We start from the raw sequence: 22,464 nt of genomic DNA, 5'->3' as shown, positions 1-22,464 counted from the left end.
TTGATGATTAAGGGAGCCAGATTCGCTTATATTTTGAGCGACGTAGCCTGACTCTCCAAAAGGAGATGGCGTTATTGCAGAATCTGTCCACTGCAGGCCCTCACTAAATATCATAGCCTTGAACACTTGCAGATCTGAACAAGGTCTAGTTACATAGGACTAGCAATGACCGTGGACGCTACAATCAAATCCCAGGTTACAATCCTGCGCAGGGGTCCGATATCAGCTTGCCAGAGGGCAGCCCAGCTTTTAGCAAAAGTGTTAACTGAGTGATTTGCTTCAAGGAGGCCTTTCAAATTTTCTAGTAGAGTCGCCCGCCTTTAGGAGTTCATATTCTTAGTAAGACTCATGTTAGAGCTGAAAACGAAATGTATAGCACGATATAAAACATGTGCACGTGTCGGTGTCATCATAGGACTTGATCCCATGCTTGTTTTTGACAAAATCATTCCCATAGTTTGTAACGAGCTTTCGCAGTCGCTTTCGAGTATCTTGTGACTCCTAGCATAATTATAGAACGCGCTTATCTTTATTAATATTAAATAGGACAATTAGGCGAATTTTTAGGTATTTGTATAATTAGATTATTGCTAATTTCGAACTGAAAATACTGTGTCAGGACCTTCTGGGCTTCACTCGGAGTGTTGATAGTTCGTGAGATATAGATAGGAAAAACATTGACGAGATACCTCCGTCTCCAAAAATAGTAAGCTTAAAATCTGCAAAAACTGCACATCAGCACAAGAGCTAAAGATATAATAGTAATAAGGAATTCAAGAAGCTGGTTATAGTTAGATAGTTCGGAATAATACGAGCACAAGCAACGATGGAGAAAATAAGAAAGAAGTTAATAAAGACCGCTGATATAACTGATGCTTTGGTCGAAATTGTAGAAAGAGATTGCAGACCTTTATGGTTTGATCTTGGCCTAAATGACGAACTCGACATTCCATGATCTCCGTGCCATATGCTATAGTCCGACTTTCCGGTCAGGAGGAGGTTAGCATTTATACATAATAGGAGTAATAGGCCCTATTTGGATCGATAGCAGCAACACGTTGCTGCTCGAGCCTAACGCAGTAATGGAGAATAATATCCAACCGCCATCGCACCGGCGGCTTATTTGTGGGATCTATTCCATTTCTTCTATGCGGGAAACTGGGAAAGTTAGAATTTAGGGACTCTTCACAAGAAATAGATGGCATTCAGAATAAACACTTACGGACAACTTCGGGCACTGGAATGAGATCATATTCGTCGACCTACTGCCTTATTGAACGGATAGGGGGATATTGAAAAGATAGACATTTCGATAGACTGCAGGTCCGAAGCTGCGGAAGGATTTGAAGCTTTCCGGGCATCCATGCGAGAAGCCCAGGCAAAAGGGGCACTGGTTGACTTCAATGATGGTAGATATAGCACTCTATATAGAGCTATTGGGCGCATGATCGGTAGTAAAGAACTTGATTTTATGATATCCTTATATATCCACTCAATCTGCTTGATAATAATACATAACAAGTTATGCTGGCGTATTATATATAATAATCTCCTAATTGAGATTTGGAGCATTCAAAGCAGAAGGTAGAAATAGGTGAAGGTGTTTGTGTATGGGGATTATTGGGTTTATTTAGCTTTGGTATCTGTCAAAATGGTGATCAAAAGAGAGAGAAACGAAAAGATTACCAAGCCACGAAAGATTGTAGTAAAGATTCTAGTTATAGTTTATGGGAAGGAACGACCATAGACACAAATAATGTGAGATATTGAAAGCAATAGAGTTGACCTTGCAAAAAGGATAAAACCGTTTTGGAGATGTGATGAATCCATCCTGGATGAGAAAGTAATCAAGAGTCGAGGCCACTCGAGAGCGGGCTATATACTTGAATGCTCGCCCTTCGCCTGGTCGAGCGGGGTCAAATAGGAGGAGGATTTCACCAGATACTGGGTGAATAACCGCTCAGGCATTCTCAGAAATATTCTTCGAGGCCTTTTCCGGTTGAGCTGCATTCACACATGCTGAATCTCGAAGCCTTGGAGAAGTCACTATGACATGCATTCATGGAGACTGTTAAATGTGCACAGCAGACGTCTATGAAAGCATCATTCCGTGTCTGGGGCTCACCAGAACTGCAAACACCTGTGGTCCATTATCAGCATGTGTCAAATCCTGAATGGCACGGAAGCAGATAGTTATGCGGATCCATCTAGCGAACAGCTAGTTGCTTGCTTAAAACCCCTGAGCCCCGGGCCCTCTTCAGTATACAGAACTGGCGCGGGCACGGTGGGCAGCAGAGCTCAGTCCAACTCCCGGAGAGCTCTGATTAAAGCGTGCCGGGTTCAAGCTCCCGACGAAGATAATCGGCCGTGGTGTCGTTTATATCTTTTCCCAATAAAGAAATGCATGTTTCATTCTGAGGACTTCAATGCCATTGAGGACTTCCGTGGGCTAATGCCACTGTTGATAAAGGCGGAGAACGATCGTCTGTGGCACGATTTCGATGTACCCGCGGATTTTAACCCATTCGTCATCGATGAGAATAACCCGCGCTCAGTTCTTCAACTAACTCATAAAGCAATCAACTTTCCAATTTATGAACCACATAATGCAATGGCCATTGGAAACTGTTGAATTGTGAATTCAAGGACTTCCATCATTATGGACACTTCAAACGAAGTTTTCGCCCCTGTTAAGCCAATCCCACTGGTCATCGACTCGCAGGAAAAACATCGATACTTACGGGCAGACTTTATACAAAACGACAAGAGGGCAACTATTTCAAGGCATATGACAACTCGCACCTGATGGAAGTACGGATATTCAAGAGCTCTTACCACTTATTCTGAATGGGGCATCTTTCGGTCCAGTCTTTTCTCTAACATCTACGATTAGCTCAGGGTTGCGCGGAATCAATAGCGCTGCTCAGGATGCCAATCCTGCAACATTCGGTGCGGCAGCTCAAGACACAGATGAAATACATGATGTATGTAAGGCCATATGGAGTCTATGGTATGCTATTGAAATATGCCATATAGCGGTATATTATACTAGAAGCTGAAAAGCAAACTTTGATATCATTACCGTGATCCGTCATTGCAGTTCCCGCAGCATATTCAGTGGTCTCTGCACCCCTATTGTCCGAATCACTTCATGTAGTGTTCTCCTCTCCATCAGCCACACTGGCCTGCGTACTATCACCTGCACCTGCCAAAGCCGCTTTCTGCTCCCTTGCCTTCTGTCTTCTCTTGATCTTCTTTTCGCGGTTTCTTTTATTGCGTTTTTCTGCTTCCGTAAGCTTGGCTGCCTCTGCAGCTGCGGCGCGCTTGCGCAGAACGAGCCGACGCTTCTTTCCTGGCTTCTTGCGCGATTTCGGTGACGCTTTGATACTCGGATTGACGAGTTGAATAACGGTGGGGTCGGCAGAAGGACGTGGGAGTTTTGTCTTTGCACGATCTAGTCGGATGACACGCCAAGGGAGGTGGCAACCGGGCTTGTAGAAATACAGTCAGTCAATTAATCGAAACCAAAGACGAAGCAGTTACTCTCCAGAAAAAGTAATCCCGAAGAAATGTAATATGCAGTACGGGGAAGGTTCATACCCAAGGTTGCTTGGCCCACTCAAATAATTGAGTCTGGCTAACGGCAATGCTCTCAAACTCCGCCCTCTTAGCAGCAGCTCTCTCTTCAATGCGCGCAATATCTTCTTTTCCATATCCACCTAGGAGAGTCGGGGTCGTGAAATAATACTCCCATCCTCTGAAAGGAACCACAAATCGCCCTTCACCAACGCTCACATCTCCAGGTGTCGGTGACCGGATCCTGATTCGTAACTTTTGTGTACGTTCTGCATTTCCATCTCCTGTCGTATCCGCGCTGGTGCCAGCAGGAACTGCACCGTCCGTCTTGGGCTTCGCTGGAGCGCTGCTGAACAGTCGAAACTCAAACTCCTGCTCTGCTTCCTCTGGGGCGGGGGCATCGACCGGATCAGGGTTGTTGGCCGCTTGGCCAGGGGCCTCGGTTGAATTCACATCTAGAGGCGGTATTTCGAATTGAAGGAGTTTTCCCAGACGTTCGTTGGCATCGTTCGTAGAGAGTGCTGGCGATGAGAGCGCTGAAGAGGGAGGGGAGCTTAATTCATCGCGACGGACGCTGGACACGCAGAGTTAGAATTTTGATCTCTTGGGTGGATCTTGCAATATATATGTAGAAAGGATACTGTATTTTCCTCATATGAATGTCTCATAATAACTGCAAAGATGATCATATGAAATTCAGATTATTGGGAGTGGGACATACCGTTTTGCGTCTGGAAGATCGAACATTCCGTGTTGAGCTGGAACACTGTCGCAAGAAAATCGCGACCAGTCTCAAACTTATATATCGGTTCCCACGAATTGATAAATTATCGGATGTTGATACAGCATGAGGAACAATCTGCGGAGTTGATCGCTGTGCGGAGGATTCCGAATCAAGCTTGATCTGAGGTCTAAAATCACTGGGCTATCGACACGGGTTTCGAGCCGTTGCGGCCACGTCCCAATTCTCGGAGGTAAATGCTCGGTGTTAATTTCTGGCGAGGATACCGAGGTATTGGACGTGGATATATGAAAGTGCGTGCGCTCAATGATAGGAACTCCGGACGCAACGCACGGGCCAGTCCCAGCCCATCTCATCATCCGTAACTAACGCAACTGTCCATCTCGATTGTGAGCAGACATCTCTCGTGGATGTCCCTCTCAACCCGATAGCTCTTCTGGCACTGCGCCAATCGCCGAAATACTCCATGGGTCTACCGCTGAAACGGATCGAAAAGGAACAATTTCAATCCCGATTGCCGCGTTCCTAACTGTCGTTCGTCGCCTTGAAAGAGTCGCAAACAGACGTGCCCACCAAGCAACCAGTGGCATAGATGGGCGTGTGCGCATCTTGCCTTGGCCTCGGTCGCCGAGAAAGCCATGATGTGAGTGCGACTTTCCCAACATTCCTTTTGGATGGCTGTTATGATGATGAAGGATATGATCTTCTCGTATCAGCGAATTCGAATCGTTCCGTACAATTCTTCGATAGCAACGCAGCTGACTTCTGGTGATACAGTCCGAGGCAGCTCGGCTTCTAGACGATGAGCTTTATCAGCCAGGATATGGCTACGGCGCACTAAACCAGGCCCACCACCTCTACCAGCCTGACCCAGAAGACCTCAAGCGCGAGCGAGAAGCTCTCGAGGCGATATGTCAACGGACATCAGAGTGAGTAGTTCTTACATCTGCCTTCACTTCAAGAAGGCCCATTTTAATACTGGAACCATCATTAACTTCCCGACCCTCTCTAGTGCTGTCGTTGACATCTGGGCTCTCCAACCTCAACCACATCTCCAGCCACGAGCAGCCCTTCCTAGTACGTCATCCCGAGCAGCAAGCGGCGAGACAGGCAGTGTGAGATCTACAGGAGGTTCATCATGTCCAGGCACTGGAGACGATGCGGCGGTGATTCCAGCGCAGAAGCAGGTCGCTCCCGTACCGAAGCACTGGGGTGAAGTAGTTATCCCAACACGGAAAGGAAAGAAATCTCGAGGATTCGAAACCGCGGGCAATGGGGGTGATGTATTCGGCGTGTTGAAGGTCACCTAGAGTGCACGAAGTTTTCATCTTCCGAACTCCTCCCGTGGAAAGTCAGCATCCATCCGTCTTCACTTTCTGCACACACAACCTATATGCTCTATGACTGGACATATTGAGCACGTTGATCGTCAGGGTTGGCTTTGGGGTCATATCCCAGAATGAGGCAGATCCTTACTACCCGCTATCATACCCCATTCCTCTTTGTTTTTCCTTTGCTTTGGACAGATCTGAGGTTGGCAGGAAATCCTTCATCAGACATCACTTTCTTTACGCTTTTCCTTAAGTACTGTCTTGTGACCGGGTTTCAGCATTTTTGTTCGCGTAGCACTCTTTCTCAGTTTCAGTTTTAGCATCCGCGTCTACTCTCGACAATTCATTTCGGAATAGGGTCAGATCTGTATTTATTATAGGCCGCCCGTGACTCTTCCATCCATTGCTTCCATATTTTCTTATTCCCCTTTGTCATCACTTTCTGCCTCTAGTTTAACCTTCTTTTTTGATATGCATGGTATGCCGGCTGGTCGGTAGACGGGGCTCTGGCAGATGTTTCTTATAGATACCAATGAATGCGATTTCCAACCAGTATACTAGAACATGTTGCGGATATGAACAAGACACGATTTTTGACGTCCCGTTATCACCATATCCTGCACAATCTAGAGCAATGTCTAGAATTGGGTATGATTGCGTGGAGTCTCGTTTTATATATATCTTATACTAATTTGTTATTCTAGAATAGGTCCGTAAAGTAAATGACAGGAAGTATCATGTATGAAGTCCGGGAAAGACCAAAAACCAATGCTAGATGGTGCTCGTGCAGAGCCATTGACTCGCTTAGGAAATGTGATAGGTTGCAGAACTCCGATGTCAAAGGTTGAAGCCAGTAGCCGGAAGACGAGTGAGCGAAGCAGTTTGATCATAGATCTTGAGCATCCAAGTTGTCGCCGGATCCCAACCGGCCGATCGCGGCATGACGAATGTGCCTGCCTATACTCCCCGCTATTGCCGCCAGGCAAGAGATCCTCTCAACTCCGCCCAGATAACGCCAGCTAGCCAGATTCCTGTGAAACTAAACCGTGAGAAGGGGGGAATATGATGCAATACAATATGAATAGTCCCTGGTAATCCAAACCCGTGTGCCAGATGTCCAAGTGGGGGACTAGGCGTTCAGACGTCATCCATCTCACCAGCAGGCTCTTCGCCGCCAGACTCGTAGCTGCCAACTGAACTCATTTCGTCTTCCGACTCGGTGTCCTCCCCAGCCTCGTCCGCAGCTTCTTTGCTGGCATACTTCGCCACATATTCTGAGAGCATCCTGGTTAGATAGCATTCCAAGCGAAGCGTCAACAACCACCTACCTCGGACTTTAGCGTCATAACTCTTGGGTTCTCTCATGAGCATGGCCGCCGCCTCGCCGTTCAGGGGATCGGAAGGGTTGGGGTAACGCAAAAGCTGCGGAAGAAAGACTTCGAAGATGTTGATCATATCGTACATAGGAGACCAAGTTTGGTTGATAACATCGAGGCAGACGGAGCCGGAACTAATGGAGTCAAGTTAATCCTGTTTCGCATACAAAGCCACTCCACGGAATCTCACAGTTCGTCAATGTTCGGGTGGAATATACGGTTGACGAATCCAATGCTTGGACTCTTGTATGGGTATTGATCGGGCAGCTCTACATGGATCTTCCAGAGACCACCAGCGAATGGCGCTACAGCATGGTCAGTAATGCGGACTATTGGATCACAAGGCTTGGCACCTACTTTCTTCAGGTCCCTTGAAACGAACGTAGAATTCTTGCCTGTGGAGAGGCTGTATGAACATCAAATACAGAAGTAACCCCTGGAAAATCAATTTTGACGTACACTGGGAGCGTAGTCAGCGACAGAGAATACCAGCCATAGGGAAATCACAAGTACTGACTGTTATCATTCACTAGAGTAACCTCGTAGTCACTCATCAACCTGAGAATTTATATCATCAATATCCTTTCATTTCCCAAGATAATGTGGATTGAGCCGTCGGACGAGGCAGACGGAGGGAAAGGCGGTGGCAAAGGATTAACGTACATCCTAAGTTCCATGTTAGCTAAACCACAGAGCACATTTGTATAAATCAGGTTAAAGACTTACTTCATGACCTAAATGAATGCGAAAAAGAACCCCAGGTCAGCTTTCAACTCCATAGAAATGCCATAGATCTGTTGCGCCCTAAAGTGTCACAGCCACTTACATCGGTCTCGATTCTGCGCTTGGGGCTGCTCATCTTGAAATATGTGAGGCTGTTCGGTGCAGTATTGAACTATCTGCTTTAAGAAGAGCTAAAAGACTCTGAAAGCGAGTGCGTGCTGAAATGAGGGGACTGATAAGCTCGGTGCACACCTAAAGTATCGGCGGGCAGAGCGGGGCAGTTAGAGAAGTATGTCGGTTGCAACAGGCAGAGAGAACCCTGACAGCAGCAGGGCTTAAATATTTCAGAGGTAAAGTTGCGAGAAGGGCAGCAAACACTTATGGACGAAGCGTGGTATAATCAGGCGAGAGAAGGAGAGGTTGGCAGGAGTGGCAGCGGCGGCGATGATGATATGGCAGGCTAGAATTGGAGACGCCGGTCACGGATCAGCGGGTCAGGTGCCCCGCCGATTATTGAAGCCAACCAGGCTTCAGCGGCCCCTTTGCCTGGCCTTCTCGCCCGGAGAGCTTCAAGTCTTAACCGCCTCATTCCAATTGGAACCTCCTAGATCCGGCGAGTTCTCTTTCAAGCTATCATTAATATTGCTAGCTACCTAAATGAGCAAGAACGGGATCGTGGAACACTTCACTCCGACATTCACCAAAGTTGGGCTGCGCGACAACTCCGACAACCAGGTGGCCCCCAAAGGTTCGAGCCATCTCATTTCTATCTAGATATGAGCTCTTTCTACATTTCTCGTCATGACAGACTCTCAGCTCACTCAGGCCTTAAGTGATCTGAGTGGGTGTCTATCCTCTCTGTCCTCTAATCCAGAAGCTCTGTATATCGAGGAGATAGATGCACGAGAAAAACTGACCGGATACTGTCTTCTATCCAATAAGGACTGAAGATCATTGAGAGTTTGTTAGATCACCTACCATTTGGTGGAAAACAAACTTTTTGCTGTTGTATCACCCAGAAAATTGATTAATGTTCTCTCTCTAATCTTGCTCACCGTTTATTCACTGCAATCCTCGGTCCCCGCAAGTTCGTCCTTCATTTTATCATGCCATTTTATAATATAGCTAATGTTAGAGCCGGGGAGACCATAAAGGAGTTCTCCTTTTCGGTCGAGCGGTATGGAGTTCCCATAGCTACACAGGATGTCATGAAGGCAGATTGGATAAATGAACCCGGAATTCAATGACCGCAACTCCTATTCCTAAACGATCAATTCGGCCGATTCAAACTTGCTCTCGAAAGCACTGTCAGTATATACCCAAAGTACATGAAGAGAATTTATGCTTACTAAACCAGGATGAGGAGAACGTATATAAGATCAAGACTTGTCTGTATCTCCTGCCTCATGCTCTCAGTCACCCTGAGGATGGCCGCCCGGAATATGTTCGTTTCACAAGGCCACACGGCAACAATACTGAGCTTCCTAGCCATGTTCTTCTCCAAACGCATGCTGCAATCGCCCAGATTTACCATGCCTCCGGCATGGTACGCCAGTATGACCCATTAGGTATCATTATCATCAAGCAGATTAGGTGGATATCAGGATATTACCGAGTTCTCTGCTACCGATCGCGCGTTCAACAGTCCTTTCTGGGAGTGTTATATCTGCTATCGTAACTTCCGTCAGCGACACGCCCTGAACAGTTATCTGAGCTCTCCAGTGCACAATCAGAGCGTGTATCGTCGTCCGAATGCCAGAGCTTCCTATGGTAAGCAATTTTCCACGTTGCTCGCACTGTTCAGCCATCTAGAGAACGAGGCATGTTCCTTTATGAGATTCGAAAGAGTCCAACAACAAGTTGTATGAATAGTATGATAGTATGATCGCTTGAAATTTAGTGGATCGAAATAGTAAATGCTCAATATGGCTAGACATGAAATTATTTCTTCGTTTTCTACATGACATATTTATACCAAGTCTGGCCCTTTTCAATGCGTTGATTGTTTCGGATCAAGTGGATCGGAGCTGGAGGCTGTCTTCCGCTGCCTACTAGGTACTTAGGTACTTAAGCACCCCGCCCTTTCTAAGTATGTAACTAATTTACCTCGCTATCTTTCCACCCGTCAGAGACCAGCAATAAAACATCTTAATCCAATATCAAATCCCACTATCATCCTACGCTCTGAACTCCCCCTAGACATATCACTTAATAACACACCCAAAACCCTTCTGGAAAGACACGAAAATCTATCCATCGAAACCATGGAGCCCTCCCCCTCCCCAGATCGCTCCGCTCGCAACTCACCTAATCCGTCCAGTTCAGGCACCGGAGCAGGTCTCGCGCGCAGACCCAGAAGCGGAACACCCAGTAACGAGGGTGCTACCAATGCTGGAACTACTCCTATCCCAGACGATGAGCATGGTGCGGATTTGCCGCTGACGATGTCTGCGTCGGTCGTCTTGACGGGTCTCCCACGTGACGCTCATCAGGCTCTTGCGGATGTGGAGGCTTTGGATACGGGGAAAGGTATGTTTTGTTTCTTTAACTTTTATTGTATTTTGAGGGTATTATATTTGTTGGGTTCCTGGTTTTAATCTATCTTTTTTTTGGCATTGAGGCATTCTGGTTTGTTTTCTTGCCGTCCCCGAGCTCGAAAAGCTATGGCGAGATGCCAATGTTTCGAAAGATAAAAAGATCCTGCACTTTCTCGAAACACGAGACATAGAGACTTTTTACTTTACTACTTCTTTCTCCCTATGTTTTCTTTTCTTTTTGCTATTTATGTATAAGCTTCGTTGTCTACTTTGTCGTTTTTCATTATCATGTGGCCCTTCTGTCGTGACCGTTTCAGGATGAGGATGTCCCGCCATACCCATACTTTTTGCGTCATCAGCACTAGCCTAACAGTTGTTCCTACTGTACTCGCATTCTATCACTTTCGATATAATATGTGATTGATGAGTTTGAAAGTCTCTGACATCAAGGAAATCTCCAGTGACCGTTCGTTTCCAGCCGCTGCCCTCAGCACCTATTCTGAAGAACAGGGTCTTCAAGATTAGTGCTTCTCAAAAGTTCGAAACTGTGGTGAAGTTTCTTCGAAAGAAACTAGACTGCAAAGATACCGATTCTGTTTTCTGTTACGTGAACAGTGTCTTCGCGCCGGGGCTAGATGAAGGCGTAGGTGGTCTCTGGAGGGTAAGTAACAATATCATTTTTTATCGATACAAATTAACAGAATGTAAACTGCAGTGCTTCAAGACAGATGACCAACTGATAGTTGCATACTCCATGACGCCAGCGTTTGGATGAAGCAACTTTTGGAAGAACGACTCTCGTCTGCCTCAACTCAGGTCACGCCATCATGCTGATGACTTGGACAAAAAGACAAATACTATTTACATAGGATGGTGCTCCATCAAACCATGCCTTGTCTGCGCGATTGAGGTCATCGACTAATATTGGTATCACGGAGCGCCAGGGTATCACATATGATGTGAACTGACGGCTGACAGCAGGTGGTAGCGCTTGTCATGATCGTGATGCTCGCAGGAATAAAACAAGAAACGGTCGCATGAATCATCAGTGTGTATATTACCTGCAGAGTGAAATCGACATCGCTATTGTTCCCGTTCGGAAACGAGCTTTTCAAACTCTGCAAGCTCCTCTTTGGGGATAGGATAAGTGTATTCCTGCGAGGGGTACGCACGTGACTTGACTTCCTCCCGGTACTGCTTGATACCTCTGATGGCCTCGCCCCAGACGTCGGCATATTGTTTGACAAACTTGGGCAGAAAGCGGCCGGGCGGGAAGTTGCCAGACATGTCTATCTGCACAAGGACTTGGCCGGAACAGCCGTTACCTGCACCGATACCAATGGTAGGGACGCGCAACTTCTTCGTGACAATAGTTGCGACCTCAGCGGGCACTGCCTCGAGAACCATGATGAATGCTCCAGCTTCCTGGATAGCAAGCGCATCCTCGAGAAGCTTCAATGCTCCAGCCACTGACTTCCCCTGCACTCTGAATCCTCCGAGAGCATTCTGGCGCTGCGGCGTCAAGCCAATGTGCCCCACGACCGGGATTCCGGCCTGGGTGATACGCTTGATCGTCGGGGCCATCTCCGCCCCGCCTTCAAGCTTGACACCCTGCACACGGCCTTCTTTTATAATGCGAATGGCTGACTGGAGAGCCTGCTCGGGGGATACCTCGTACGATCCCATAGGAAGATCCGCGACCTATTGGTACGGAGTTGCGTTAGCTACATTGACAGAAATCCAGCAGTGAGGGGCAAGGGGTCATACGGTGAACGCGGCCTTGGCCGCTCTGGAGACACTTCTGCAGTGCAGAAGCATCTCATCCATCAAGATCTCACTCGTGTCTTCCATGCCCAAAGCCACCATGGCCAAACTATCCCCCACCAGGATCATGTCCATGCCGGCGGCGTCAGCAACGTGCCCGCTTGGGAAATCATGTGCTGTGAGCATCGTGATTGGCTCGCCCTTCTTGTAAAGATTCTGAATAGTGTTTATGGTGACCTTCTTTCTTGGATTTGGGGACGGGGTACCCAGTGGAGAGTGGGAGCTGTGTCGTACGAAGGGAGCTGAAGAAGACAAAGGCGGGGTACGAAGGAAAGCCGGCGTCGACAAGCAATTGATCGAAGAAAAACGATTAATTACTGCCATGTTCTTGATGAGAGGCCGTACCGGCAACCTCAGTTGTGCCGCAGCTTTGGAAGCCATGATGTCGAGGGTCGTCTGTTCGGCAAACTGGTATTTCTATGAGTATTCACTTGAATGCGGAGTATCGAGATCGTATCTAGATCTCGTGGGCGCCTTAGGGTGCCTTGAGTGGCAATCACTCCGCGGGTGGCTGTAGTGGATGGAAAAAGGAAACGGATATTGATATTAAGGAGAAGAGATCCATTGTGTGCGGCAGCCAGTGCCTCAAGGTGTTCTTATAAAGAAAGCGGGCCTTGACGTGCTGGTATATGCTGCGTAGTTCGGAGCATCTTCGATTCTGCCGGCGTTGATTTTCTTTCCCCGGCTTCCGGGTTGGCCGTTGTTCCGCGCCGACAGGCCGACCGAGGTTCTTTCCATATCGGGACTGGCTATCTAGTTACCCCGCGATCTACAACGCTCTGCTGCTTAATCGGCACAGCTACTGTTGCACATCAAGTTGGAATTGTATTGTGACAGAAATCTCATGTTTTAGCTAATAACAGACTATCAATCTCCCGACCAGCTATGTCATTCCTTAATGATGACGGATTCGAATAACTTCGAGGCTGGTTTATTCGACAGGGATTAAAACTGTAAACAGAGTATGTGAATATGAACATGAATATGAGACGAAGTCGCAAAAAAATTAATCAAACCGAAAGGGAACAAATCGCAAGGAACAGGGAATAGGGATCAGAAACTTTTCTTTCTGCCTTCTCCAGACCTAGTCGGAATCCAGACGCCGCCTCTTTTGCGGAGATGCTGTATCAGGCTCTGATTTTATAGAAGCAGAGGAAAGTCGTCGGGTATTGCGGCGGTCTGCGCCATCCGGTTGTGGGGCTGCAGAGATATCTTGCACTAGAGGGTCTGTCAGGTAAATAGCCTTTCCAAGTAAACAGAGGAGATGTACATACCTTTCCGTTCCAGATGGAAGACGAATCGATGTTTAGCAGAAGTCGCGTCCTGAAGAAGTTGCATGATGGCAGCCGCCCATGAGATCTCATCAATGATTGCAGCGGAGCCGTTGCGATCCTTATACACGATCTTAGATTCGCCATCGCCTGTCCTTGTCGCTACTGCTGTGGAGTTGACTCTCTGCAGAAACTTCTGGTAGTCAAAATCTTCAACCCTGATTGTATCCCCCGTTGGTGTAATGTCGTCCTTCATGAGATCGCGGAAAGCGCAAAGACCATAGTCTTTACTCTGTTTATCGTCAGAGAACCGAAGGCCAATTGTTGCCAGGGCACTGATACAGGTATCCGAGTGAGCGCGACTGTTGCGTTTGGCGCGTTGGCGGCATTTTTCCGTGATCTTCTGCTTGACGAGAGCTACAAGCCTGGGAAAATTTTGATGATCACGCTTGATACGAAATGCATCTGGGAGAGTTGTGTTCTCAGCAAGCTTCTCTTCTATGAAATGTTCGAGCCTGACTCCATCGCGACGGGATAAATGGGTTCTGCAAAGCTCGCTGCCGTCGATGAATATGCCAATATACTCTCTCAGTTCCTGGACATCGTTGACAGAGACGTTGAATAGGCTGGCCACATCTCCTGCATTCACCGTGTTGACGAGCGCAGTCGAGATCAACAACACAATCGTGATGAGCAGTGGAGTCTGGATGAGCGGCACAGTCGAAATCAAGAAAACAATCTTGATAATGATAGTAGCACCGAAGGGAGCGGCGATATCAGAATCTCGCAACGGGTTGGTAATAGTAGTGATTAAAGATAGAGCGTGGTGACAGTTTTGCGAAGTGATAGGAGAAGTGACAGTACTGTAGTAGTGACTTGGCTGGCGGTCATGGAGCACTTGATTTCAATGTGAAAGATAAATGAAAAGATACGTCGCAACGCGTCCAGCTACCTCGTCCAAAATCAAAGCTCAGTCCCTGCCTACTAATACGACTAAGTCAATTGAGACAGCCGTAGTTGTATATAGAACTCTACGGATTTCGCGGCAAGACCCTGAAATAATTACCTCGCAAGGATGACTTACCGGCAAGATAAAGACGTAATCCCATTATCAATCTAAGATGCTTCTGAGAAGGTGAGAACGATTGAAGAATGAATATCTGATTGTTGTGAAATAAGAATCAAGTAGATAGAATTATCAAATAATAAGGCACTGCGTCACTCAGCAGGCCGGGTGGGCTTTATACCCAGAAAGTGTGAGAACATTGAGACAGTCCCTGATAGCTCATTGGGTTGATATGAAGCTTATTGGTAGCCACCTACAACACAGACTTAACCACAGTATTGATATCTTCAGTCGGCAGCTCCAGGAGCTCGTTCGACGGGTTATAATCAAAGTTATTCCCACACTTAGGATCAAGGAGCGCGCCAGTAATCAGGATTCCCACGCCGCTGAAGTCGGATTTAGACAGTTTCTCCTCTGCATCCTTGACGCTTGCATCAAGGTCTGCCTCCGCGACCGTCCACTTCTTGCCGGTAGCCTTTTCAAGAGCAGCGAGGATTTGGGTCTGGGATGTGGTGAAGCTGCGCACGCGCAGCCGCTGGTTGGCGGTCTTGGGGGCGATAGATGGCGAGAGAGTCTGTGCGATGGCTCTGCCAATGAAGTCAAGAGTCGACGTTGAGAAGAGGACGTCCTTTTGGGCCGGGAAGATGGTCATGGTGGCTTCAGGGAGGTTGCATCCGAGGAAGCCAACTTTGAGGCCCCTGTGTGTGAGACTGGTCAGTTTAACGCTAACGAGAGGGCTTCCTTTTCTTATATGGTTATACAGAATGGAACACATACCAATCAAAGAAAGAACCTGTGTAAATAGCGGTCCATTCAATCTGGTCCTGCTTGCTCTCCAAGTACTCCCGAATCTGGTTCTTGGAGTTCAACGGCGGGACCCTCTGAAGAGTGACCGAGTTGCTAGAATCGCATCCAAATTCTGAAGGGATGAATCGCTTCACACCAGCAGCAATAGCAGCATCGATGATCTTCTTCTGCTCAGGGACGGCGGAGGTCGTAATAGCGGAGACAACTGCATCTTGTCCCTTCAGAGCAGAAACAAGGGAGTCGGGGCTATAGTCAGTTTTAATAAGGGTGACGCCCTCTGGAGCCTTGTAGCTGGATTCTTGGCGGGAGAGAACGGAGACGTTGTAGTTGTGAGGGGATGAAGTGAGGTTCTTGACAATGGAAGGACTAAGAAAGTCATGCTATGTTAGTATGGTCCTTGGCCGGAACTAAGAGGTGGCTTGTGAGTTCTGCTTTCTGGAAAATGGAGACACTGCATACCCTAAGTTTCCTCCGGCCTGCACAGACTTGTTAGTGATTGTTTGGCATCAAATAGTGACTTGACAATAAACAAGGCAGGGTTATTCCATGGGGAATATTCAGCGGATATTCAAGTCACAAGAAATGAATGAAAGCTGACGATTAGAAAAATAATCCGGATGAATTCAAAACTTCACTGAAAAAGAGAGCTACCAGGAAAACATACTCCGATGATCGCAACATTCTTGATGGCCATATTGCTAGGTGATGTATAAGTCTAATAGCAGATGGAAGTCTTGGAGCGCAAAGTTTCCTTAAAAAGAGACTTGAAGGCAGCACTTTGATAAATGAAGCTCGGTTAACCAACACTCTGAAAGGTACAGACTCAGTCGATAAGTTCCAAATCATGACCGTGCTGGCGACAGGTATAATAATTATATGCATCTCCTCCCTCCCGGACCGTACGGTCCCGCCGCAGGAGTACGCCACCTCCCACTCGGAAGAAGTCAGTCAATCTCCCCTGGTCCTCACCCCATCTCGTCAAGTCGAAGCAGATAGAAGACAAAAGAGGCAAGACGCGCGGGGCTATTGTCGTGCTCATTTATAATCATGCGCATAATTACTGAACCTCCATGTACTTATATTTTCCATTGGTCTGCTTATGCTTCCGAGACGTCTGCTAGTTAGCGCACCCGACGTGGTGTGGAATATCTAAGTAAATGTTATAAAACTTTAGCGTTAAGTCCCCTCAGGCTAATTAGATCCCTAGAGATGTGGAACCTGCCTATATAGAGCGACTAATTGTGTAGAAATACCTCAGGCCGGTAAAGATTTAGGTTTTTTTATTGGCTGATAGTAAATGCTAAATTGGTATAATTATATAGAATAACTATCTATGAGAATATTAAAACTTTTTAGACCCACTAACTTTTAGGGCCTCTTAATAGCTAGAAGCTAATACTAAGCTGGTATAGTTAGGTATAGCAATTAAAGGTATGAATATTAAAATCTCTTAGACCCGCTAACCTCCGGCTTTGTTTATTAGCTAAATATATATGCTAAGCCAGTATAGTTAGGCATAACAACCAGAGATATAAACATTAAAAATGTCTATAGTCAGTACTACTACTATAGTGGGGAGGATCGGTATAAAGAATATAATTAGTTAAGAGATTATATACTTCTGCTTAAAGTCTTTAAAAAGTCTATAAGTAAAGCAGCAAAGGACAGAAAGGAGATACCTTTCAGTTATTTAGAATAAAATAATCAGCTTTATCTTTCTATTATTATTCAGTATCAGTTTAGCATCAGATTATTATTGGTTTATTATGTTAGTTTACAGCTAAAGCTTCTCCTCTAGCTCTACTCTGAGCTCTAAAGCTAAATATCCTTCTCTTCCTTCTTAATACCTACTCGCTTAAAGACTCTATGCTAAGTCTTAATATATCTTCCTATAATACTACTACTACACCTACTATATTAAAATATATATATTACTGTATAATACTAAATTACAGTATAATATTAATATCTAGGTTAAATCCCTTATACTAATTAATTTAAGTTCTAACTAATTATAAAGTGCTAACTGGCTAAGAAATAAAACTAGAGATATAAGATACTCCTAGAGCTAATAGTGCTATTATTAATATACCTTAATAATGCCCTAATAGCTATTATACTGTAATATATTTAATATTTTAAGAAGATTACTACTATCTAAAACTACTATTATCCTATAGTTATTAATCTAGGTATAAATTATTATACCTTTAATAATAGGCTTAATATTAATACCTGCTAGTATTAGTATATAGTAAGTGCTATTATTATTATTATTATTATTATTAAATATCTTACTATAATTATAATTATTAAAATAAGATATATTTAATAGTATTTAAGATTCCTCTATCTATAACCTTTTATTATCTTTATACCCTAAGTCTTTAATCTTATTTAATTTATTTAGTTTATTTAGTTTAGCAGGAGGTAAGGTATATTTAGGCTATTAATAGGCTATATTAGTTAGTAAGAGGTTAACTATATCTAGAGAAGGGAATACTTATTATATTAGTTTTTATATTTCTATATATAACCTCTAATAAGATCTAACTAGGGTTATATATTTAATTAATAAGATAATATCTTTAATTACTATATAGGCTATTAATATAATTATTTTTACCTAGTTACTTTACTAAAAAAAGATATATTTAAAGTTAGGTTAGGAGTATTAAAAGTATTAGAGATTAAGGCTATATTCTCTATAGCGGGTTAATTAATTCTAATTATATAATAAATTCTAGAGTAATAAGGTATATTAGCAAGATATTAAAATAAGATTTTATAATATTTATATAATTCTCTTTAGATAATAGATAGAATATCTCTTATAAGATTAGTTCTAGCCCCTAGGATTATTTTATCTTATCTTATTCCTAGATATTAATCCTAAGATAAATTATTGCAGTTTGCCTTATTTCTCTATTATATTTTACTTTAAATTTTTAATATATCTTATCTTAATTTTTTAATATATTGCTATTCTAGCTATCTTAATACTAATATAAGGCTTATATTTTTAAGATTATTTAAATTATCTTTAATAATTTCTAGCAGTACTATATATTAATATAATCTATATAATCTATATAATCTATATTATCTGTTAGCTAAAAGAGGCTGTATTAAATATATATTTAAGGCCTAGTTATATATAATAGGGTATTTATATAAGTCTACCTATTAATTATTTATTATATTTACTTAAACTATACTCTAATATTATATTTAATATAACTATTATATCTCTTTATCTTCTAATATTATTTATAATAGCTGCTAGTAATAGATTATTAAAAGATAGCTTAAATAAGTTAATAATTATAGGCACTATATGCGATATAGTTATAATATATATATAAGTTTTAAATAATCTTAGTATTATAGTTATATATAGCAGCAGCGCTTATTATTAAGTCTAATAATAACTTAAGTATTAATAGCTATTATTGCAGGAATAAGGGCTTATTTTATATCTCTTATCTCTACTAGCTAGTCTTACAGCTAGATTTAATCTACTTTATTACCTTATATATTATTATTAATATTTTTAATAACTTTAATAAGATAATTATTTTTATTGCCTTTATTATTATTTATTAATCTTTTTATAAATTATATTATAATTAAGTTATTATTATAAAATATCTCCTCTTTTAAATTAATTAGATTCCTTAGTAGATTCTTTAGTAGGTTCTCTTCTTAGGCTGTTTTAATTATCTCTAACTTATCTTATATGCTGTTATAAAGTTTATATTATATATAATTTTATTTTTAAGCTTAAATACATTAGTAAACCTAGCTAAGAAGGTCTTAATCTTAATTTCCTAGTTATAAATCCAGTAGTAATTATAAGTAGTCTTTTCTCTCTATCCTAGAGGCTATATAGCCTATATATTACTCTTTATATTATATAAACCCTTAATATTAGAACTATTTTATAAAGAATACTATCTATAATATCTATAATTATTATTTTAAAATATCTTAAAGCAGACCTCCTATAAAAATAATTAAAATTAGACTATAAGCTATTAAAACTATTTCTAGGGCCTTTTATTTATTAATAATAGAGTAGTAATAATTATTCTTTAGCTATATAAATATTTAATATAAATATTATTATGCTTTATTTTAAAGCTGCAAGATTATTATTAATAGTAATATCTTTAACTATTACTATAAGAGTAGTAGTATAAAGCCTAGCCTTAATATAGAATTAATACAAGAGCCGCTATTATTATTAAAAAAATACCTTAATAATAATAATCTAAAGTTAATTCTCTTTTATAAAAATATCTAGTTAATTAATATATTACTAGCCTTTACCTCTATAGCCTATATAAATAACTAATATTTAGCCCCTTAGCAATACTAGTAAGTCTTTTAATTATAGAGAGTATTTTATTACTAAATTAGCCCCCTATATAGAGTAATACTCTCTTTTATATAGCTCTATTTTCTTAATTTTTAAAAGGCAGATTAAATATAACAGGAATATAATTTAATACCTTAGATATATATTAAGATTATATAGTAATTAGATATATTACTTTATAAGATTAATTTATTTTAAAGAGTCTTTTATTATGCTTATAATATCCTTAAATATTATATTAATTAGGGATTATAGTACCTGTATCTTATCCTATAGTTATATTTAATCCTTAATAAAGATAATAAGTATCTTTATAATCTGGCAACTGCAATAATAGAACTAATAGGCTTTATTTTAAATATTATAAAAGAGTATAATTAGGTAAGTTTTTATAATATCTATCTTTACCTTACTAAATCCCCCTTTTTATAATACTTAATATCTAATTAGTTAAAAAAGAATATAGATATTATATCTAATAATAATAAGATATTAAAAGATAATATCTACTTTAGGGATAATAATAATATACCCTAGGTTATTTTTAAATATAACTTATAGCTATAATATAAAGATAAAACTGAGAAAATTATATCGGCTCTCTAGGGCTCCTTAATAATCTAGTAAATTAATTTAAGATAATATCTTATATTAATCTACTATTTGCACCTGCTATATATTCTCCTCTAATATATTCTTTTTTTTTTAAGATAAAAGGGGTTAGTACTAATAGCTTTAGCTGCTAAGTCTTATCTATAGAAGCTAAAAATATTAATAGATATAAATTATATTACTTATTTATTATTACTAGCTTTTATTTTAATACCTAGATAATTTTAATATAGTATAATATACTAGCTATCTTTATTAATAATTTATTATAAATCTATAATTATTTATTAAGTAGTATAAGTTAAATTAGTTTAAACAGTACTAAAATAAACTCTAAGCTAAGAGATATAATATTATTAAAATAGCTCTTACTATAGCTATTAGCACTAATCCTATTAATATAAATAAATTATATATTCTTCTATTAAGCTTTATAGGTAGTAATTGCTTTATATAATAGTACTATTAAGACTCTATAGCTATTATCTATAAATTTAAAAAGCCTTATCTTTTTATTACTTTTATAGTAAACCTATATTAGAATAAGATTTAGGCTAAACTTATTAGGGACGCAACTAGCGTTCCTATTTAGTCTTAGGAAAATTATCTTAACTTAATAGCCTATATATTCTATATTAAGCTGTTAAAACTTATATCTAAGCTATATAAAGATTTAATCTTTAGGGAATATATTATTAATATCTGGGTAGTTAAATATTAGAAATATAATCTCCTTTATATTTATTTTCTTCTTTAAGTTAAAGGCAGCTTTAAAATATTTATTATTAAATATATTAATAAGATTATTTATATAGAGATTTTTACTATTAATAAGCCTAAGCCTATTATTAATAGCTAAGCAACCTTTAAATAGCTAAAACTCTAGAAATAGCAGAATCTTAAGTTTTATAATATTATTACTATTAATCTAATCTATTAATTATATAGCTATTATAATCCTAAGGCCCCTTATATAAAAGAGATTAATAGGGTATTAAGATGCTTAAAAAATTTTCTTAAGCCCTTTTATAAAGAAACTATCTTAACTAAAGATTTTTATCTTAAGTATTGCTAAGAAAAAAAGATATAGATTTAAATTTAAGACTTAATTAAAGTAAATAGCTTCTTAGAGATTAAGAATAAATAAGTTATTCTCTATAACCCTTACCTGATATAGTAGTATAAGGCCTATATTAATATAAAGATATATAGCAGTATTAAGATAATTAAATACCTATATAAATATATCTATAAGAGACTTAACTATATAATTATAGAGCTAAATATAGGTATTAATAAGATTTATAATTATATTAATAGCTATTATATTAGGGTATTAGAAGTAATTTAGTATCTTTTTAAATTTTTTACCTATAGGATTAGTCCTAATATTTATACCCTCTATATTTACCTATTAGAGGATTACCTTATTATCTATAATATAAAGGCGTCTATTAAAAAGCTTACTAATTATTTAGAGTAAGTATTATTAAAATTATTAGCCTTTCTCTAATATAATATTAATAAGAGAGTAAGTAAGCTTTTACTGCTATTATTATATAAAGCTAATATAGAGAATTTTAAGTTATTATTATTCTATAACTTTCTTTACTATTTTATTTAAAAATAGAAAAAAAAGAAATAGATATATTATTAAATAAAAGCCTTTTAAATTAATTAGGTAAAGTAGGTATTATTATTTTATAAGAAAGTTTACTTTTTTTACTATCTGCTTATAATAGTCTATAAGTTTATAAGCTTTAAGAATATTTAGACTATAGATAGTTATATCTATCTAATATTTTATAAGGCCTATTATATTTATAGAATCTTATAGGGTAAAAATAAATAAGATTTATACTTTAAAGAAGCCTATTATATAGAGACTAGCTATTAACTTTATTAATTATTCTTTATAATAATAATCTTTAAGGACCTTTTAAATATTAGCAGGCTTTAAGAGAAATATAAGGATAATATCTATAATAACCTAGAGTATTATATTTAGTATAATTAATTATAATATAATCTTATCTTTAATTATATTCCCTATTATAATTATAGCTTTTTTTTTATTACTATTAATCTCTTAATAGAGGAGAAGATTTTAAAAGATTATTAGCTCTCTCCTTATTTAAATAATTAATATAAGGCTGCCCTAAATCTAAAGATTCTTTAAAAGATAAGCTATAATTATATTAAACTTATTTAATAAGTA

General features: G+C 40.3%; 7 protein-coding genes across 7 annotated transcripts; 2 read left to right on the top strand and 5 right to left on the bottom strand.

Moving 5' to 3' along the window:
* Nucleotides 1-2,890: 2,890 nt before the first annotated feature.
* C8Q69DRAFT_298323 (hypothetical protein) lies at nt 2,891-4,614 on the bottom strand. Its single transcript, XM_028627116.1, has 3 exons — nt 4,298-4,614; nt 3,601-4,150; nt 2,891-3,491 (listed from the first exon to the last, which is right to left on the bottom strand). The coding sequence occupies exons 1-3, from the start codon at nt 4,321-4,323 to the stop codon at nt 3,150-3,152; spliced, it is 918 nt and encodes a 305-aa protein (XP_028484256.1). The 5' UTR covers nt 4,324-4,614; the 3' UTR covers nt 2,891-3,149.
* A 180-nt stretch (nt 4,615-4,794) lies between these two features.
* Nucleotides 4,795-5,907, top strand: C8Q69DRAFT_298656 (late endosomal/lysosomal adaptor and MAPK and MTOR activator-domain-containing protein). The gene is made up of 3 exons (XM_028627118.1): nt 4,795-4,961; nt 5,096-5,247; nt 5,331-5,907. Exons 1-3 carry the CDS (start codon nt 4,911-4,913, stop codon nt 5,626-5,628), a joined length of 501 nt encoding a protein of 166 aa, XP_028484255.1. The 5' UTR covers nt 4,795-4,910; the 3' UTR covers nt 5,629-5,907.
* An 879-nt stretch (nt 5,908-6,786) lies between these two features.
* C8Q69DRAFT_507974 (ubiquitin-conjugating enzyme h) lies at nt 6,787-7,884 on the bottom strand (the record flags this gene model as incomplete). Its single annotated transcript, XM_028632939.1, has 8 exons — nt 6,787-6,923; nt 6,978-7,159; nt 7,216-7,330; nt 7,383-7,485; nt 7,556-7,583; nt 7,647-7,691; nt 7,752-7,759; nt 7,852-7,884. 8 exons carry the CDS (start codon nt 7,882-7,884, stop codon nt 6,787-6,789), a joined length of 651 nt encoding a protein of 216 aa, XP_028484254.1.
* Nucleotides 7,885-9,718: 1,834 nt separating this feature from the next.
* On the top strand, nt 9,719-11,214 carry C8Q69DRAFT_298537 (putative autophagy protein Apg12). The gene is made up of 3 exons (XM_028627117.1): nt 9,719-10,277; nt 10,747-10,946; nt 11,001-11,214. The coding sequence occupies exons 1-3, from the start codon at nt 10,013-10,015 to the stop codon at nt 11,058-11,060; spliced, it is 525 nt and encodes a 174-aa protein (XP_028484253.1). The 5' UTR covers nt 9,719-10,012; the 3' UTR covers nt 11,061-11,214.
* A 154-nt stretch (nt 11,215-11,368) lies between these two features.
* C8Q69DRAFT_445534 (ketopantoate hydroxymethyltransferase) lies at nt 11,369-12,490 on the bottom strand (the record flags this gene model as incomplete). Its single annotated transcript, XM_028629071.1, has 2 exons — nt 11,369-11,986; nt 12,053-12,490. 2 exons carry the CDS (start codon nt 12,488-12,490, stop codon nt 11,369-11,371), a joined length of 1,056 nt encoding a protein of 351 aa, XP_028484252.1.
* A 703-nt stretch (nt 12,491-13,193) lies between these two features.
* Nucleotides 13,194-14,489, bottom strand: C8Q69DRAFT_445533 (hypothetical protein; the record flags this gene model as incomplete). Its single annotated transcript, XM_028629070.1, has 3 exons — nt 13,194-13,336; nt 13,384-14,277; nt 14,465-14,489. 3 exons carry the CDS (start codon nt 14,487-14,489, stop codon nt 13,194-13,196), a joined length of 1,062 nt encoding a protein of 353 aa, XP_028484251.1.
* Nucleotides 14,490-14,504: 15 nt separating this feature from the next.
* On the bottom strand, nt 14,505-16,082 carry C8Q69DRAFT_298310 (hypothetical protein). The gene is made up of 4 exons (XM_028627115.1): nt 15,918-16,082; nt 15,713-15,729; nt 15,224-15,619; nt 14,505-15,144 (listed from the first exon to the last, which is right to left on the bottom strand). The coding sequence occupies exons 1-4, from the start codon at nt 15,945-15,947 to the stop codon at nt 14,700-14,702; spliced, it is 888 nt and encodes a 295-aa protein (XP_028484250.1). The 5' UTR covers nt 15,948-16,082; the 3' UTR covers nt 14,505-14,699.
* Between the last annotated feature and the right edge of the window lie 6,382 nt (nt 16,083-22,464).

Source organism: Paecilomyces variotii (assembly GCF_004022145.1).
Source record: "Paecilomyces variotii strain CBS 101075 chromosome Unknown C8Q69scaffold_7, whole genome shotgun sequence".
Lineage (NCBI taxonomy): Eukaryota > Fungi > Ascomycota > Eurotiomycetes > Eurotiales > Thermoascaceae > Paecilomyces > Paecilomyces variotii.
This window is presented reverse-complemented; position numbering and strand designations above follow the sequence as displayed.